Below are 18,639 nucleotides of genomic sequence, written 5' to 3' on the forward strand. Positions count from 1 at the left end.
AGCCAGTCTAAACAAGAATTCCTATTAAAATGTTAGTTGAGTTCCTCTTATACATGATTCACTTATGAGAAATATTTCCAGGAAAAAAAGCCTGACTGAGACTAAACTATCCTGCAGGATATCCTAGCAGGGTGCTGAAAAGATATAGCTATGGAATGATAATTTGTTCCTGTAGTCTGTGGCACTGTCCACTTTCTTTCCTTCCCATGTGGCATTTCCAGAAGCATTTCACAGCTGGATGTTCAGGTGACTGTCTATATGCACGTTCCACTATTGTTACAAGAGTGAAAAGATTTCCTGGCCAAGGATTACCTACACTGCGAACAGGCACCTGCTGACTCCTTTGGCTTTGTACCTGCAAGATAAAGTCTAGAGATTGACAGCTCAGCTTGAGTTCCTCCCAGCTGTCCGTAGCTCAGGGTGGATTTTTGTACTCTTAGATTTTGGACTGCCAGAAACCCTCTATGTCTAATTTTAGAGTTCTTGGCGCTTTTTGTGTGTGTGATTAATTCATAGTTTTCATAATTATTTCTGTTGTCTATTGGCAATTTCTTTAGGTGGGGTGGGGCTAAATCTTAACCTTGGGGGGAAACCTTAACCTTGGACCAGAAGGGGTTCTTTGAGAGTCTGGTTTTTATGGTACCGCCTTGCCAGGTACTTGTGAATGTCTTGAAGTGTGAGAAGTCCTGAGAAAATAGTCGGTTCTACTTGACCTTCAAGGATATGGATTCCAAAACCCTTAGTTTTCTACATTTGTTGAGTTGTACTAGCATATGCGTAACTGCCTGCAACATACCCATGCTTCTTCCTGCAGGAAGGGCAAGACCCTTTAGATTTGATGAGTGGACTTTCAAGGACAGACTGCCTACACATAGTTAGTTAAGAAGCAAATGTCCCATGCTGCTCATTCAGCAAGAGTTTCTGGTGCTTTACTAATTTTGCATGCAGTTGTGTACGGACAGCGTGGTACCAAAAGGACGTGGCATTGCAGAGTGTCTTCTCTTAAGGAGAGGGCCTTGCTCTGTCGCTGTCGAAGTACAGTATGTCAACCTCTTTGGAGTCTTTACTAGTACTGTCTGCTTTGTTTGCGTCAACCTGTTCACAGATCCATACGGTGTTAAGCACTTTTAAATACTGCTGACTCCCCAGTGGCACTAGTGAGGTTCACAACCTTGGCAGAAATCCTGATTTTGCTGTTACCACTTGAGTTTTCATCAGTATTTGGTCATCCTATGTATAGACCTGTCTCCTTGTTTGTTCTGTTCAAAGCACCAAATTTAGAAGAAAACTTGTGCCTACACAGTTTCAACATTTATTTTTCTTTATCAATTGAGCATTGTTAAGGCAAGATATTTTTTTTTAATGTTGGTCAGTTCTGTGAAACAATAAATTGTTCTTTGTCCATATGAAATCTTAATTTCCAGTGTGGGCAAGATAAACCCTGGTTTGTTTTGATAGAGATTAATAAGCTGCTATTGCAAACTGAATGTTTGTGTGTTCCGACAGTCCTGATTTGTAGATTAACTTCTCTCACTCATTCATACGTTTTTTTTCCTGACCGTGAATGAACAGCACAAAATGTTCTGAAGTGTTCAAGTAATAGAAATAGCCCTGATCACTTTATATGGGTCAAAAAATTTACTTCTGTGGTTATTTCTTGTTCATCATGCACAAAATAAGGGTTTTTTAATCTTTCTTCTACAGGAATGATATTTTTGTGTTCCTGTTAAGCACAAGAGCTGGAGGCTTGGGTATTAACCTTACAGCTGCAGATACGGTAGGTGAAGTAATGCAGAATAAAAAATCGGCTTACTGTTACTTAGTTTTCAGTATAAATATGTCTTTGCTTTTCCTGCCTCATATGCCCTCCAACCACCTCCCAAGCTGCTCATCTCCTGCCTCCTAGCCTCACAATTTTCGTAGGAAAACTGGTCTTTCTGTGTGAAAGTTGGCACTCTTAATGATGCTGATCAGTATTTTTTAGTACTGCCATTCACATCATGAAATTGCATAACGTTGTTTACTTTGCTCATATTTACAATATAGTATTATCTTGATGATAAAGTTGTAGAATATTGGACACTTGGTACACCAGTTTTGGTTGCAGTTGGAAATACCTTCCTTCTCCCCACATATTTTAGTACCAGAGTCCAGAAACGAGTTGGATGACTGAAGGGGGTCTACAGATGCAAATGACACTTACATGCAGTGAATACTGTTTCATGTATGACTGTTTGCTCTTAAGGTTCAGCTGCAAAGGAATCGGTACAACAGGTATTGGTTACCCTTTTTTCTGTGCACAGAAGAATGAAGCAATGCCTCTAAAAGTACAAAGTCATTTGTAGTTGAATATCAACTAGTCAGGAAGGATAAATTGCTTCCCCCCTACTCACCCAAGGTGTAAAGGCATACTAATTCAGGTGAATTGCAAGGATTTGCACTCTGGAGCAGCTGCCACTAATCACTAGGGAAGGAATACTGACCTGCATGAACCATTTATCTCTTCAGTAACAGCTATTCTTGTGCTTGTGTGCATGCAGATTTGACCCCAACACAGACCGTAATCCTTAGCCACACAAAACCAAAGATCTCTGAATCAAAAATACTACTTTTTTTTTTTTTTAAATACCCCATCATACCTTGCTGTCACTTAAAAGAAATCAGAAGAAAGCAAGTATCTATAGGATTTTCAGGGTTGAAAAGTTCTCTCAGTTGAAGTTGCTTCAACAGAGGAAAAAGATGGAAGCACAGGCATGCTACTGCAGGCTCTTTGCACAGGCATTTTTAGTTCTGTGTTTTTGTAACTTTCTGAATACTTTGCTGTCTAGAATTTTTTTCAATGTTTTTGTTTTGTATGCTTACTGTGCATGAAGTACTGTTGGAATGACAGGGCAATATGAATGTAATGTGGCATTTCCGTTTTTTGTAGTAAAAGCACTAGAAGTGTCAGACTAGACTAGACTTTATCCAGGTTTGAACGAAAAAAAATTAGAGTATTACTTTTCTTGTGAAATTCTAATTTGATGGGCTTTTTCTACTTAAGGTAAGTAACACTGAAATGGGTTCATGATGTGGTTAGCCTATAATTAATCACGTGACAGTGATTTAATGTGGTGACAAACGTAGGAATTTTGTGCCTCTGAAGCAGATTTCTTGAAGAAGATACTAAAGACATTCTGTGGAAGCTGAAACATTCGCAGTGTCAATTAGTTTGAATTCATCTGAAATGCAGTGGAAAAGACTTCACAGGACTGGGCAAAGCTAGTTTAATACAGCCTGCAGTAGGGCAGTAATTCTGTGGGGTGTAAAGCGGAACTTTTATTTTTATCAGTATATTGGATTCTTGTTTTTTTAATCACCAGGTGCTCTAAATGTATGGTTTTATTTAATCCTTTCTGTTCTTGTGTTCTTTTGCAGGTAATTTTCTATGACAGTGATTGGAACCCAACAGTAGACCAGCAAGCCATGGACCGGGCACACAGGCTGGGTCAAACAAAACAAGTCACTGTGTACCGGTTGATATGTAAAGGCACCATTGAGGAGCGCATCTTACAAAGGGCTAAGGAAAAGAGTGAGGTGAGAATAAAGAAATCATCTGGAACAAGAAGTTACAGAAACGGTATCAGAAAACACGTATCAAGATGAGTAAAGAAACAGAAAAAGTATCTGCAGGGAGACACAAGAGAAGCCAAAAGGGAATGTCTATGCTCAAATAAACAAATCTGTGTCCCTAACACAACAGCATTACAGCTGCATTATATGAACTAGGAAGAAGCTAATTATTTACACTATGACTTCATGAAAACTATTTCTTATGATGCAATGAAACTACTCAGGCTTCTTTAAGACTAGAGCTTCTGTCTTTGCTGTGTCAGGGCTACTGATTCCTCTCATGTTATACCACAGATGAATTTTTTTTTTAAAGAAATTTGGATGGTAATCAAGTGAAAATTATTTGAGGTGTGAGGGTTGCCAGAAGAGCTCAGTGTCCTGCAGCATCAAGCAGTAAGTGTATTAGAAACTTTAAACCTCATGACACTTATTAGTAAGAAAAAATTAAGCAGATTCACTTTCTTTGGTAGCAGTGGGTATACTATATACAACATTCAGATGTTTTGTGTACTCAGGATTTCTTTTAGCTTTTGTCTTAATTAGATGCTGATCATGGTGCTTGCAGCAACTGAAGCATCTCCAGCTGAATGCATTCACGTTTCCCGTGTTGAAACTTACCCATTTTCTCTAGGATACTGCACTAGAGTCACCTGATACTAACCTGAAAAAAAAGTGTAGTCTTTGCTGGTGATCCAAATCATTGAAATTGGCTTATGCTAAAGCTTGCTCTCTTTTGCTAGGTTGCAACTCTTCTTTGTTTTTATAGTTGCAGTAATAGAGGTTGAGTGAATTGCTTAAACTGAGACACTGACTCAATATGGAGATTTAGTTTTCAGTCAAGGAGACTAAAAACGTACCTTTTAAGAATGTGATCTGCATGATCCTCTGTGCAGATTACTTGAAAAATTAGACCGGTAATTTATACCTGACAGGAGTACCACTGTGTTTTTTCTTTTTGTTCAGCAGTGTATTAATACTATTATCATTTGTTGTTTATTACATGGTGCTGTAGAAGTGCAGCTTTGCACAAGGGATGGCAGTTGTCTGCTTTCTAGCTCGGTAGCTTCTCATGTTTTATACTCTTAATTATACTCTCAATAAATCTCCCCTGAAATTTTGCTACTAACTTTGGAATGATAGAGAAGTTGAGTCAATTCTGACTTATACAGATGCGCTGGCATCTTTTTCTGGCTGGCTTTCAGTGAAGGGTAGTGAGAATGGTTCATGGCTGTTTTGAGTAATTTTTCCTTTTTTTTCTCTCTTGTTTTTTTCCTTCTAGATCCAACGAATGGTGATTTCAGGTGGCAATTTCAAACCTGACACCTTGAAGCCAAAAGAGGTGGTCAGCCTTCTGCTGGATGATGAGGAACTAGAAAAGAAATGTAAGTGAAATTCATGTTGCAGCATTTTCCCCATCTTTCACTTCATTAGCTTATAAAATCTGTGTTTTTATCTCTACAAACACATGTATTGCTGATAACAACTTCTGTTTCCTGGCTCTTTTTGTATTGCTAACTCTTGTTAGTACAAGCTGGTTTCATATCACTGCTGAGCTGAAAGATGAAGTTGTGCAAGAGAGACATGATGATGTGATAAAGTTTTTATTGGCACTCATTCAGGATCATTACATTGTTCCTGAATGACAGAGCTTTGACAAGAATTATGTAGGTCATGACAAGAAAAGTATTAGTAAAAATGCTGTATTTCATCATACTTTTGAAGCTGTATTAGAGATATATGCTTTTATGTTGCTTGAAAGAAGAATTTAACTGTAAGACTTTTTAGTAATTTGGATACAAATAGTTTTAATACAGTAGCGTTTTCAATGTGTTTTACTTTTAATACAGCTGACTTTTCTTCACAGTTCTGTTAGAACTAGAATTTCTTGTAAGATTCACAAAAGGATATGAAATATCTTTCCAGTGGTAACAAGTTTGTATTTCTTTTCCAACAGTGCGTCAGCGTCAAGAAGAGAAGCGACAGCAAGAAGAAACAAATCGTGTGAAGGAACGTAAACGTAAAAGGGAAAAATATGCTGAAAAGGTACTTTGATGCAAAGAGGTTGCCTGTGTCAGTGATAGAGCCAGAAGAGCTTCAGGCTCGCTATTATGTGGTGCGGAAACATTTTATGCAAAGGCAGTCTAATGAGTAAAGCCTTCTTCCCTTCACCATTGAACATCAATCTATGGCACTTCCTTACACAGAAGAGGGATATTACAAAATACATGCATAGTTATCTGTATTCTAATGTCATTAGCAACTTGAAAAATAAGGAAGTACTGCATACCCAAACAACACTGTAGATCACCAGTAGTCTACAGACAACAATTTGAGGACTTGTGCTTGAAAAAAACAAAATGATCAACTGATCATTCTGTGGCATATAAAATGGTGACTTAATCAAGATTTTGTTCTGCAAGGACAAAAAGGGAATGTAAATGAAGCACCAAACATAGATAAAACCCATATAGCTGTGTGGCTTCTGTGGAACAAGGGAAGATCAGTTTGTTTAAAAAAGCTCATTAAAACTAGCTTATGAAAATTCTGAATTTTTGAGACAGGCTTTGCATTAATTAATTGGAATGTTGTGTAATGGTAAAGAATTTCAAGCTCACTCCAAAAGGCAGTGGAAATCAAAGTAATTCTGTAAGAGTAATCCTCCATCATTCCAGCTATTTTAGGAAGAAAAAAATAACAAACCCTACTTAAATCTAAAGGGGGAGCCTCTAAGGGATCTGTTACTGTGTCCTTCAGAAATTTTTTTTGGGAAATTCTGGACATGGCATTCCTTGAGTTATAATACTGCATTAGATGTTGAGATTTTGGGTTGCTTATTCCCCTTCTTCTGTCTTATTGTCTCTTTCATTCCTGGTATTGTTTTATTTATTTCAGAAGAAGAAGGAAGATGAATTGGATGGGAAGAGAAAGAAAGAGGCCATGAACCTCGTGATCCCATTTGTTCCCTCAGCTGATAACTCCAACCTGTCTGCTGATGGGGATGACTCCTTCATTAGTGTAGACTCTGCCATGCCCAGCCCTTTCAGTGAGGTAAGACTCACTGCTGCTTTCAACTATATACTATTTCAATTGTGGCCTCAATCCTGTAGGATTCTTGCTTTCTGTTATTTTAGCTAGTGTAGAACTTCAAGTATGTGGGGGAAGTGAGATGTCTTAAAGGTGAACCGTGGAAATGAAAATAATTTATTGAAAACATAACAGCTGCTAATAAGCTGCCTTACAGCTGCTCGCGTTATTTGACATTCCGTTATTCTCTTCATTTGCTCTCTGCCACCCTTTTCTTACAGCGAGCTCATGCCCTGACTCTCCTCCCTTTCAGCCCCTGACATTTTTCCATTCCTGCCTGCAGCCCCACTTACTTTCTTCCTACTTTCTTCTCCCTTTTTCCTGCCTTTGTCATGCTCACATTTATAACCATGTGCTTTCTTCCATACCAATACCTTCCATAGCAAGAACAGTCTCTTTCTGCTCCTGAACCAAACACTATCCTTCAAATAGCTCCTTGACATTCAGTTTCTTTGTAAGTACTCCTTGCTAGTCTCATCTACATCTCCTTCTCTGCTTCCTTCCTTGTTTCTGATTCTGAATTAGTGTGTTTTTTCTCTGGAATTTAAATTGTAAATTCTCAGTGGCACACATTTTCCTTCATCTTTTTGTAAAGAATTGCAAACCAGTTTTGGCAGCAAATATATTCTGTTCTATAGATTTCTATGTTGTATTGTTCCCTTATTGACAAAGATTTTTATTAGCAGTAGCAGTAGTAGTAGGTTAAGAATCCTATTGTTTTCTCTCTTGCAGTTGAAGATGCACAGTTGAACAGCAGTTTTCTTAAATCTCTGCTGAGCCCATTAGTCTCCTGCTTCTTAACTTAACATCTATATTCATGAATTGAAATTAAGTAGCTCCTGGAGGTCTTTACTGCTGCTCAGCGTGTAAATAGAGGGTGTGGTGTGATTAGGCAGATTATGTATCATGCTGCTAGTCTCACACAGAGAAGATGAAAAAAGAACAGAATAAGTACCGTTTAATTACTTGTGATTATATGTCTTTTTAAGATCTTATTATGTTTGTACCCTTCCCTATCCTAACCTGAGAAGCTAACAGCTTTGTTCTCTGTCATGTTTAGATATCCATCAGCAGTGAATTACATATGGGCTCTATCCCTCCCGATGAGAGCAGTAGTGATATGCTTGTGATTGTGGATGATCCAGCTTCTTCAGCACCTCAGTCAAGGGCAACAAACTCTCCTGCTTCCATTACTGGCTCAGTTTCAGATACCATGAATGGTCAGTACTTTTGCCTTGATTTACTACTCACATTTATTAAACGCTGACTTTGTATGGCTAGGTGATACGTTTTCTGCATTTTAACCAAAGTATATGCATGGTTGGCAAAATTTGGGGAAAAAATTGCCTTTTCATTGAGAAATTACTTCTGATTTGATAGGAAATCTGTTTATAGTCTCTCATTCAGCACACTTTTCCTCTTTTCTGTGTTAGTTACTCTTAAAAGTTTTGTCCTTTGTTCCTGTGTTATAGAGGGCTCTCCTTCCATTATGTGCATATTGCCACATTACAGACAACCACAGAACTATTAATCTCTAAGCTTTTCCTTGAATTTGTTGTTGGGCTAATAATCAGTTCTCTATTTCCAATGGGTGACTGGAGCCGCTGTGATTTTAAATAATGGCGAATGTTTTTAACTACCATAGTTTTCTACACTGAAATAAGTAGAGCCATAGTGCTTGACGAGTTTCTTTAGAGATAACAAATAGAAGAAACTTATCTATCTTCAAGTAAGAAAATGCTTCATCCTGAAGTAGAACCCAGAATCCTCCACCTATTTGTGGATTGGATTCATAATAATAATTAGTTGGAGTTAATAAGATGTGGTTAATGAAGAGTGAAGTTTTGTATACATAATTTCTTTTCATGGGATCAGTGCTTGCTAACAGCATCCATATTAATGTAAATGAACAGTATCAGTTAATAGGAACAGTATTAATGTAAACACCATAGCAGTTATCATTTTAACATTCTTTTTTTGTTAAGGTGTTTCCATGCAAGATACACCTCTCACTGGGAGAGGCCAGTCAGGTCGAAGCCGGGGTCGTCCTAAAGGTTCGGGCAGTGGATCAAAAGGCGGCACTGGGAAGGGCAGAAGCCGGAAATCGATAGCGGGAAGTGCAGCTGCAATGGCAGGTGCCAAAGCAGGGGCAGCGGCAGCCTCTGCAGCGGCATACGCAGCATACGGGTACAATGTCTCTAAAGGTATGTGGGGAAGGGGAGGCAGCAGACTACCCAGAGCAGAACCAACCACATGAGTTTGGGTGATTGTTGTTTACAGCCTGTCAAAAAATAGATTAAAAGTGCTGTATTGTTGGTATTGCTTGTCCATTATATTCTGAGATCGAGGCAGTACACAATGTGACATGGTAATGGTGTGAGAGGATAGCCAGTTTCACCACAGATGACCTTGAGAGGCTAGTCCTGCAGAAGTTTCATCTGCCCTTTGAATTATCTTGTACCAAATATTTTTCCTCTTTCTTGTTTTTTATTTTGGTGTCCAGACAAATTGGATAGTGTTGTTTATCCCATGGGTATGGCTGTGGATTTCCTGTATTGCTGTCACGTTGAAGTTACAGAATCAGGTTACAAAATCTGCTAAAATGATGGTGATGAAACTTCAGCTTTACGCCAGCTGAAGATGGCCCAGGGCATAACTGCAAGATGATTTGTATGTTAAGGACATCCCTCCTCATTAAACTCTCATAAATTGTTGTCCTGGTTTCAGGTTTTTCCACCTGAATACAGGGTGGTCTTAGGACTGATTGTTAGTATATTGTTTGTTGTTGAAGAGCCGCAAGTGGAATAATATGCTCACATGGCATTTGATTCTCTTTTCCATTGCTAGGCATGTCTGCAAGTAGCCCTCTACAAACAGCAATTATTCGGCCTTCTGGACTTGCAGATTTTGGACCTTCAAGCGCCTCTTCTCCCTTGAGCTCCCCTTTGAGCAAAGGAAACAGTGTTTGTGGGACCCCCAAAAGCTTAAACCTGACCAGCAGTCTCATATCAGAAGCTCCAATTCGGAAGCAAAGCAAAGGTGCCCACACCTCAGGTGGTCGGTAGTAATTTTGAACCCCCAAAGCTTGTCTGAACTGCGTTGGCTTTCAGAGTAGACCACCCTGCCAGTTGAAGGCATGCAAATGAATGCCTTGTTGCTGTCCAGCACGTGTGTGAAAAGAAAATCAAAGCACAATGGGAGTGGGTGGTTTATGTGAGCACTTTGATTATGTGTATTCCAAAAAACTGTCTTTGCAGACACTGCGAGAAGGAGGGGAGGGAGTCTGGGGTAACTGGGAGAGTGTCAGCTTGTGTTTTATTGACATATCTGACAAAGATTCCCAAGAAAGCATCCAGCTACTCCATGCAATATCCTGCAGCTGTGTGTGCTTGAATTCACACCAATATACTTTCTCTCTCGTAGCTTGAGGTGGAACCCAGCGTTAGTTTTATCCTATGAAATCAGTATCTGAACCCCAGGAGTACCCTGTAGTGTCAGAAGACATTTCCGTACTGGCAGCTGGTTAGTGTACGTGGGGAGGTAATTGGGGGCTAAGCTGAAGATGATGTGTGATCAAAAAAAATCTTGGATTCTTCTAGTGTGGGCCTCTGGGTTCTCTAAAGGTTTGAAATGCAAAGGAAGGTGTCTCAGGTGGTTTCCAGGGAATGGACTCTTTTCAGCACCATCTGTCAGGAACAGGTTCAGAGCCGCAGAATACAGGCAGCGCTGACAGGCCTAGTGAGAGCAGCAGCACTGCCTCTGCTTCATGCAGTGGAAGAAACCACAAGCCAGTGGTTCGGTTTGCATTTCAGAGTTCTCATCAGCACAAACACTCGCTGTGTTCAGAATGATTTCTCTCACTTTTCAGGTGTGCAGAACTCTTAAAAGCTTAGAAAAAAAGTAAGGCTCTATTTGTACAAATCTCACGAAGAGGGAAAGCTGAAGTGCTGAGGAAGAGTTTGCTGCTGCTCCTCTCACTGTGCCGTAGTAGAGCGTGGTTCTGCAGCTTGCAGTGCTGTGAGGGGAGCGACGAAAAACAGTCCTGAGAGACAGACAACTGTGCCATTCCCCCTTCCAGCCAAATCCTGGGAAAAAAAAAGTCTCGTATCCCAGCCATCCATTGACTGTTCTTCCAGTGTGTTTTCCCTTCATCTTTGTGATCATCACACATACTAGCTTGCTTGAGTTCACTGCAGTGTGCGGGTACCAGTAGCCATATCCCATAAGGCTGATAGAAGGCAGTGCTGCCAGTGCCCATCTGTGTTCTCATTCTCTGGTTGCTCCTTCCCCGTTCTCAATGCACAACCCCCCCTCCCCCCGCCCCGTAGCCCCTTGCTTTGCTGTAAGCATTGTCTGCATTGCACTGAGATTTAGGTGTGGGGCAGTTCTTCTGTCTGACACGTTGAATTAAAAGGCTGTTCTGCCGGGGCACTTTCATCCCGTTAGAGAGAAGCAAGTTGAGTTGCAGGTCTGGGCTGTGACAGAGGAAGATGACTTTTTTTATTATTATAATTTTTTTTCCAACCCCAAATCCTTTGCCTGGCGTCCTACAGTGTGGAGCGAGTGCTTCCTGTTGGCTCTGCCTCTAATTTGCACACCTGAAAATAGCAGAACTGAGCTTAGTTAGATTGATTTTTAAACAGATTTGCAGGGGATAATTGAGGGGGAGGTGGTGTTTAATTAACTCACGAAGACTTCCCCCTTCCCCTCCTATTCACATGTATATATGATATTTAGAGGGAATCAGACAAATGCCAAGCCTTTTTTTCTCTTTGAATGTGCTGTCTATTTTTATAACTGAACTTGTACATATGTATAAAGAGAGACACATCTTTCTTTTACTAACTGGAGAAGAAAATCTTAAATAAAATGGAGTGAGATAATTTTATGTAAATCAGTGTCTTTGTGGTTTTTATGCATACAGCTTTATGAATGAGAGGATTAAGGAAGAGAACATGGAGGGTGTGCATCTGGAAATGCATCTAGAGACACATGCTGCTCAATGTAATGCTCTAGAGTATGCACTCTTCTGAGTATCACATTTGTAACCTTTTTCAGTTACAACTGTACACTTATCACATGCCTGTATTCACTGATTATCTCGTAATCTATTTTGGAGTCGGTATGCAGCAAATCACAAGAAAACAGAAGCAAGTATAATATGCGTAATTACATAGTACCTGAACTATGATGGTTGAATTCAATACAGTTGATCATTTTGGGACATCATTCTCTACAGTTTTTTCTTTTTTTTTTTTTTCCTTTTTTTTTTCAATGGGAGTTGAAAGGACTTTTTTGTGTGCAGTCTTGATTTTCAAACTGCTGGACAGTTGCATCAATTTGTAATCCAAAGTGGAGAGAAAAAAAATAATTTGTAACTTGAAAACATTGCAAAAATGTAGTATGTACTGTTGCATGCTATACTTTTGGAAGATTAAATTATTGATATTTTAAAAACTGATAATATAAAAAATATATTTAAAGTCATTTAATCTTCAAAAGAAGTACCAAGTGACATCACAAGTTGTGGCAAAAGTATTGGTAGCCTGTCTGCGTGCAAAACTTGCATCAGGCTAACAAATTCAGGAAGATCTAATGTAGCAGTAAAGTAAATGAACTACTAGATCATATCCAGTTCAATTTCTGTAAAAAGTTTAAATTTAACAGATGCATTCTTTGTATTATGCGTCATAGAAGAACTGAGATTCTGTGATATTAATCAAGGAATTAGGAAGAATTCATGTGACAGCTGTTCTATTCCAATTTCTTGATTTGGGGAAGGAAGTAGTGCTAGAAAGACAAAGACTGGGAATTTTTTTAAGGAGGTGGAGGTAGTTTTGTGATCAACACTACAGGGAACGCTTCTATTGAAGTGAGTAAAATGGATATGCACACTGAAGTTCTTCTTTGAATTTTCAGTCTGAGCATCATTTCACTCCGACTGTGTGTTGTGCACTTGTCTTACAGATTAATGGCGGAGAAAGTCACTTTCCTTTGAGGGATCAAGGTATTTGCTAGTGTCAGAAACAGAATATTGAATGAACTGAGTTTGTGTTTTAAGCTGGAATGGTGAAATAGATGTCAGTATGTTTTGGGGGATGTTGGGAATGCTGTGTATTCCTCATGCTATTTGATTATAGCATTTTACTCACCAGTTACTGCAAAACTGTTAAATACAATTCACTGATTAATACTACTCTTGAAGACATTTAAAGGTGATGATTTTCTTAGGTCCTCTGGTAAGTTAGAACTAAAAGGTGCTGTCATGTCCCACCCTCACACACATTTTTGTAGTTTAGCCTACAAAGGATGCCTAGTTCAGAAGGGTCCCCAGAACACCCGTTCTTCCCACTGCCATACGTGGTCAACAAAGTCTTCCCAAGCAATGACAAAATTAACTCTTAAAGACCAAAAACTGTAACTGCAATATTCCTTTGGAAGAAAGCAAGAGTGATTGAAACCATTGCCTTCTCTCAAAAAATATTGCAGCGTAGTTGGAGACAGGAGAAAGGGATTTCCTTCTGACCTCTAATGCTGAATTTAACCCTTAAGCGCGTGGCCAGGACATACCAGCCAGGCCACTGATAAAATGCAACATTATGAGCACCGATGCAGTTTGCCTTACGTCTTCTCTCTGGATGTGGTTAACTGTCAGCACCCTAGAGGATGGCAAAACCAAGCAAAAAAGCTGGAGAAAAAATACCAACGAAAAAACAGAAGCCAAGTGATGTATCAAAAGAGCGAGAGAACTCCTTGCTCACCTCAGACAGGTTGTGAAAGCCAACATGTAGGATTATTACGTTATAGAGCACTCCAGTATCCTTTCAACTCCTCTTCAAAATCATGTATATCAGATAGCCAGGGACTTGCATCACACTGGCCTCAGAAACTCTCCTATTTAGCTGTACAGTCACTGTGTAGGCCCTTCCAAACAACCTCTTACTGCTACTTAAAAATTGTTTGGTTCCTTGACTGCATGGTGTCTTCAGCATTCTTCTAACTTTTGTTTTTAATTATTTTGTGATCAATTGAAGTCCACTTAATTAATCTACCCTTGATTTAGATTAGCCTGCAAGCCATTTTCTCTATCGTAGGTCAAGTTTGTTGTCGTCATCAGCCACTAGATCGCCTCTTCCTATTCTGCAAAGAGTTAAACAGGTTACTGCAGCAGGGTTTTCACCTAGAACTGCTTTAATTCTTAACTTCAGGATATTAATACTGCACTGTCCAAATGTAGTGATATTTCCGTGCCTTCTCCCCTTACTGTTGCATGTTTTCCCCACCACAGTGTATGTTCCTTGCTTTCTCGTGTTCCGTTTGTGGAAAGCCTTCTGTCTGCCTAGGGGCTATATCTTGCTTTATTCCCCAAGTATTTCCTTTAGCAGCGTTTCCCAGTGGGGGAGGCACACAAAACTCAGTGAGAAAAGCTCCGTGCAGAAGGAGTAGGGATCTGCACTACTTTGATCGTAGCTCAGGAACAGCCGAGTTGCAGCTGGGAGGAGGAAGAGCACAATTGATAAAATCACTTGGGGGCAGGATGTGGATCAATGTAATTTGGGAAATGCTGCCCTGTGACCACTGCACTGCCAGTCCCGATCTCCTGCTCTCCATGGAGCAATCTGGCCTGCTTCTGCTCCCAGATATACTTACAGGCTCCTCAGCTTCTCACTTCAGCCTCCTTCTTTCCTTTTTGTTGACTATTCAGTGTGAAACACACATTCTAATTCTGAAGGAGCCTTACAGGCATGTCTTGTGCTTCCCTTCCTGCTCAAGAAGGGATGGTGATGCGCTCCATGCTGTCCTTTGGAAATTTCTGCTCGAGTGGCCGGAAAAAAATGTTTGCAGCTCACTACCCAAAGGGATGCTGCTTGCATGTGAAGTATAACTGAGACGTATATACTAAAATAAAGGCAATCACATCTTATGCTCCTAGGTGTAAGCACTCACTGAATTGTGAAGGATTTTTTTTTTTATTTGCAGCCTGCACCAGGTGTGTAGTGGTGAATGAGAGAAGGGAAGGGGCGGTTGATCCTTTCTCTCAGGAGCATCGTTATTAGGATGATACAGATGGCCCAGCTCTCAGATTCAGCCAGCAGGTCTGTATTGTAAACAAGTCTTTCTTGTAGCACTCAGATTAGCATCAGCTCCTCTGAAAAGCCTGCAACAAGCGCCTTATGAAATGGAGAAATGCATGATAGGATGAGTTGGGTTTCTTCCAGCTCCACCCTCCTCTTAGCTCCTGCCTCTTCCCTCAGGAAAGTGAAGTTACTCCAAAGCTAATGGGTCTTCCAGGCATTTTGTGCTGAACTCTATTTACATAATGTTCTTCTAGGGGCTTATGAGGGAATTCGTTTGCACCCCAGGCATGAGGAAGTGTGTCAGTGCTCAGGTATGAAATGATGACTCCTTCCGTCCTTAGCTGATGAGCATCACTGATAGAATGAGGTAGGGGAAGAAAACATTGAAACACCACTTTTGTGCCTTCTTGAGTTTCCCTGTGGACTGTCTTTTCCTTCTTCGACAGTATTGCTGGTTGTGTTAAGTCTGCCGTGGTTAACAGGAGCCAAGTGTGATGTGAGCTTCCAAGCATCCAGGGATTACAGTATCCCTTGTTGTCTCTGTGACATTTGTTTGCAAGCACCTGTTTTTGCCTCCCTGCTCCTTAGCCTTACTCAACTCTTCTCAAGACCCCTGTGTTGTCTTCAGGGCTTTTGGTTGGCAGGAGAAATGTTTCTGTTTAAAGGTGTTAATTTTTAAACACGTGACCCTCATAGCCTTGCGTCTCAGCGTTACGAGAACTGTGAATTAAGATAAAGCTAAGCGTTACATGTATTTTGTGGGCATTGCTACCCTGAATGCTTCACCAACTTTTTAAAACCCAAGAAAAACTGTTACTGTTGCTCAGATGTTAGAAGAACCTATTTGGAAATTTACTACTGGTTTGGACTGTCACACAAAACTGATGTGTAGGATTGGACTATTTGTTAAATTTATTAAAATTTTCTTATTAATAACAAGAAACTCGTGGCTTTCTCCTCAGATGTTATTTAACAAATGCTATCCTACTAGGAGAAGCAGTTCCTGTTTATCTCACGTCTCAGTTATTCTTATAGTTCCTCTAATGTATCCCTACATCTTAACTTGCCATCTGGGCCTTCCTCTAGGAATCACAGGCAGGAGCCCTCTCTCTGTACCTTGAGAAGATGTCGTCTGTCTTTAAGGTGTCTGTCTTTCACATTTCTTTTAATTCCCGTGTTACAATTTTCCCCTGATATCACGGTAGAGTTTGTATTCAGGATACCGAGTGCATTTCAGAATTTTACAGCTACTGTGCAGACAAGCGGTTTTATGATGCTTACTCTAAAACAATGTTCCCCAGTAACTCCCCTCCTAGATAGGCTCTTTGTGGAAAAAGAGCATTTGCATTAAGGGTTAATTGGGAAAAACTATTCGCTAATTCACATCATTCTTTAATTCAAGTAACTTTTCTCCATAGACGAGCCTCAACTTGTATCAAAGTAGCAGTAAAAACCATCTAACTTCCCCACAGAAGCAGGGATGCGTTGGTCCATAAGGATCTGATGTCTTCAAAGCGGTCACCTTGGGTAGCCCTTATCTTCCCCATGGTCAGTCTTAAACGGCAAGGCACAGAGTGCTTGCCGGTATTTCACTCGGCCTATAGAAGGTTGCTGGGTTCTTAAGAATGGAATAGTCAGCAAATTTCACGCGTAGTTGGCTGAATGTTGCTTTCTATTATTTTTTTAAACTACATTTAGCTTTTGGCACGTGACTGCAATTAGCTACGTGCTGATCAGCAGAGTGTGATGCTGCCCAGTAAATGCAATGGCACGCCACCGGACACACCCTTGAATGCCTCTTCATTGCCTGTGACAAAGCGCCAGGGTTTTCCTTTGCAAGCAGAGGAAACACAAGGGATGTTCAGACTACATGAACTTTTAGAGAATCTTGAAAACTAACACCCAAAAAACTTTTTTTTTTTTTGGTCACTCCGTGCATCTGGCGGGTGCTGATGTGAGGGCTCTTCTACATCTTGCTTCTTGTTGCTCTTGCTCCTTCCATAGACTTCACATGAACACTTTTGTGGACGACTGCCCCGTTCCTTCTGACCTCTCTTTTCTTGACGTTTAACCCAGATTTTTCTTAGATTTAATCTTATTTACAGCCATAGTACTACAGTATTTCTTGGAAATGGTAACACTTGAAATAGATCTAAAGATGCATAATGGTACAACTTCAGTCTCTGGATTTCAAGTGCTCCTGAAAGAGTAGTTCAGCTTCGTGATGCCTGTCCAGGTGATTGCAGTCTTTCATCATTCTCTGTCATGTTCAGTGTTTGGAAGAAGTTACTACATATAACTTGTAGTCATAATTTTACTGTGATATACATTTAATCTGGTTAACAAGAAAAAATAATTGCTGTCTAGTTTTTTAGTAATTTTTCACTCAGCTCAATTCCTATCAACTAGTCGAAAACTTACTGACATTGTGATGCTGAGTCTGTGAAGCACAAGTAGGTTTTTAAACACGGTGTTAATTTGGGACTGTAAGTCATGACGATTTCTTTTTACGGGCTGCTATAATCCCAAGTGATTTATGTGTTTTTGAAACACACCATCATGAGTTTTGCAGAAGGAGACTTGCTTCCCCAGCTTTGATAGCTTGCTATTAGCATATGCAATCAGAGGTATGTATTGTATAATTAATGTAATTTGGTTACACTGCAGTTTGCTGCACCTAGCTATGTATCATTGTGTCTGTCTGGAATCAAATAACTAAATATTAAGAGTGAGAGCTGGTTTGGTAGAATATTCGCAGACAGATTAGAGAAGCCCAGCTCTTCCTTGCAGTGATATAATTGATAGCAAATGAGAAAAGTAGTGTTGTTTAAATTTTTAATTTAAAACAGATCTCATGTCTGAGATGTTACAGGAATAAACACAAACTTCTTGTTTGGAACTGCCAGCAGCTGTGAGCCTCAGCCATGAGCTAAAAAAGCTTGAGGGACTGCAACAATTTTGAGTGACGTGTATAAAACAAAAACACCCCAAGCTATATAAAAATGTTTCTCTGTTGAGCTTAATTTTTAGTTGGCAAATAAATATTATGCAAGCTTAGGTACGTGAAGGTTTAAGAATACTGAGAGCAAATTACTAAACTTGCAACCACACAGATCCTCATTGGGCAATGGCAAACATAAGGTATCCATGAAAATTTCAGATGACTCTCGCGTGTTTGCATCATGATGTAGTGCTGATTACATGAGCACACATTATCTTTTTTCCGACGTGGTATCTCTGAATACCTAACGTACAGTTCCAAGTACACTGAAAAACATCACCCCTCAATGTTTCACGTTGTGCATTCAGTCACCGTACGCTTTTGAGATCATGTTCTTGACGTCTCAGTTCCCCATCTGTGTAATGGCAATAATACAGGTCTTGTGAAGAGGAATTAAAAGTTTGCAAAGGTGCTCCAGTGATTTGCCAGAGAAAAGTCAAAATGGGGAATGGTCCCCCTGCATTTGGAGCAAGGTGTGCATAAACAAATATAGGACCATACAGGAGAAAAAGGAATTGAACTGCTGCTCATTTTTAGCATCCTCCCATCAAGTGATATGAGGCAAGAATCCTCTGGGAAAAAATAGTGAATATTTATTCTGAATGAGGCTAGTCCCACAGTTACTTTTTATCCACAGTCCTGAACTCATCTGCCCTCAAATTATAGGATGTATTTCCAGGAATAGATTCAATATATATGTAGTTTAGAGATACAAATGCTGCCAGAATTGACTGCGCTGTGCAGCAACAAGAGACATGGTTGCATCTGGCTCCTGCCTAACAGGTCCAGAGGTAATCAAGTCTCTAACAGTCATTGTCAAAGGGAAGATGAAAAGCGGCATCTATCACGGTTGTGGGGAGCTGG

General features: G+C 40.0%; 1 protein-coding gene across 1 annotated transcript in view; it reads left to right on the forward strand.

The window, feature by feature from the left end:
- Window positions 1–11,590, forward strand: part of INO80 (INO80 complex subunit) — a 59,806-nt gene extending 48,216 nt beyond the window's left edge. The window contains exons 30-37 of the mRNA XM_009319231.1: window positions 1,705–1,777; window positions 3,418–3,576; window positions 4,892–4,994; window positions 5,567–5,655; window positions 6,505–6,660; window positions 7,757–7,916; window positions 8,682–8,900; window positions 9,544–11,590. Of these exons, the coding sequence (XP_009317506.1) occupies window positions 1,705–1,777; window positions 3,418–3,576; window positions 4,892–4,994; window positions 5,567–5,655; window positions 6,505–6,660; window positions 7,757–7,916; window positions 8,682–8,900; window positions 9,544–9,761 (1,177 nt within the window). The 3' untranslated portion in view covers window positions 9,762–11,590. The remainder of the gene's footprint in view (window positions 1–1,704; window positions 1,778–3,417; window positions 3,577–4,891; window positions 4,995–5,566; window positions 5,656–6,504; window positions 6,661–7,756; window positions 7,917–8,681; window positions 8,901–9,543) is intronic.
- Window positions 11,591–18,639: the final 7,049 nt, after the last annotated feature.

The sequence above is a fragment of the Pygoscelis adeliae genome, unplaced genomic scaffold (assembly GCF_000699105.1).
Source record: "Pygoscelis adeliae isolate BGI_AS28 unplaced genomic scaffold, ASM69910v1 Scaffold22, whole genome shotgun sequence".
NCBI lineage: Eukaryota > Metazoa > Chordata > Aves > Sphenisciformes > Spheniscidae > Pygoscelis > Pygoscelis adeliae.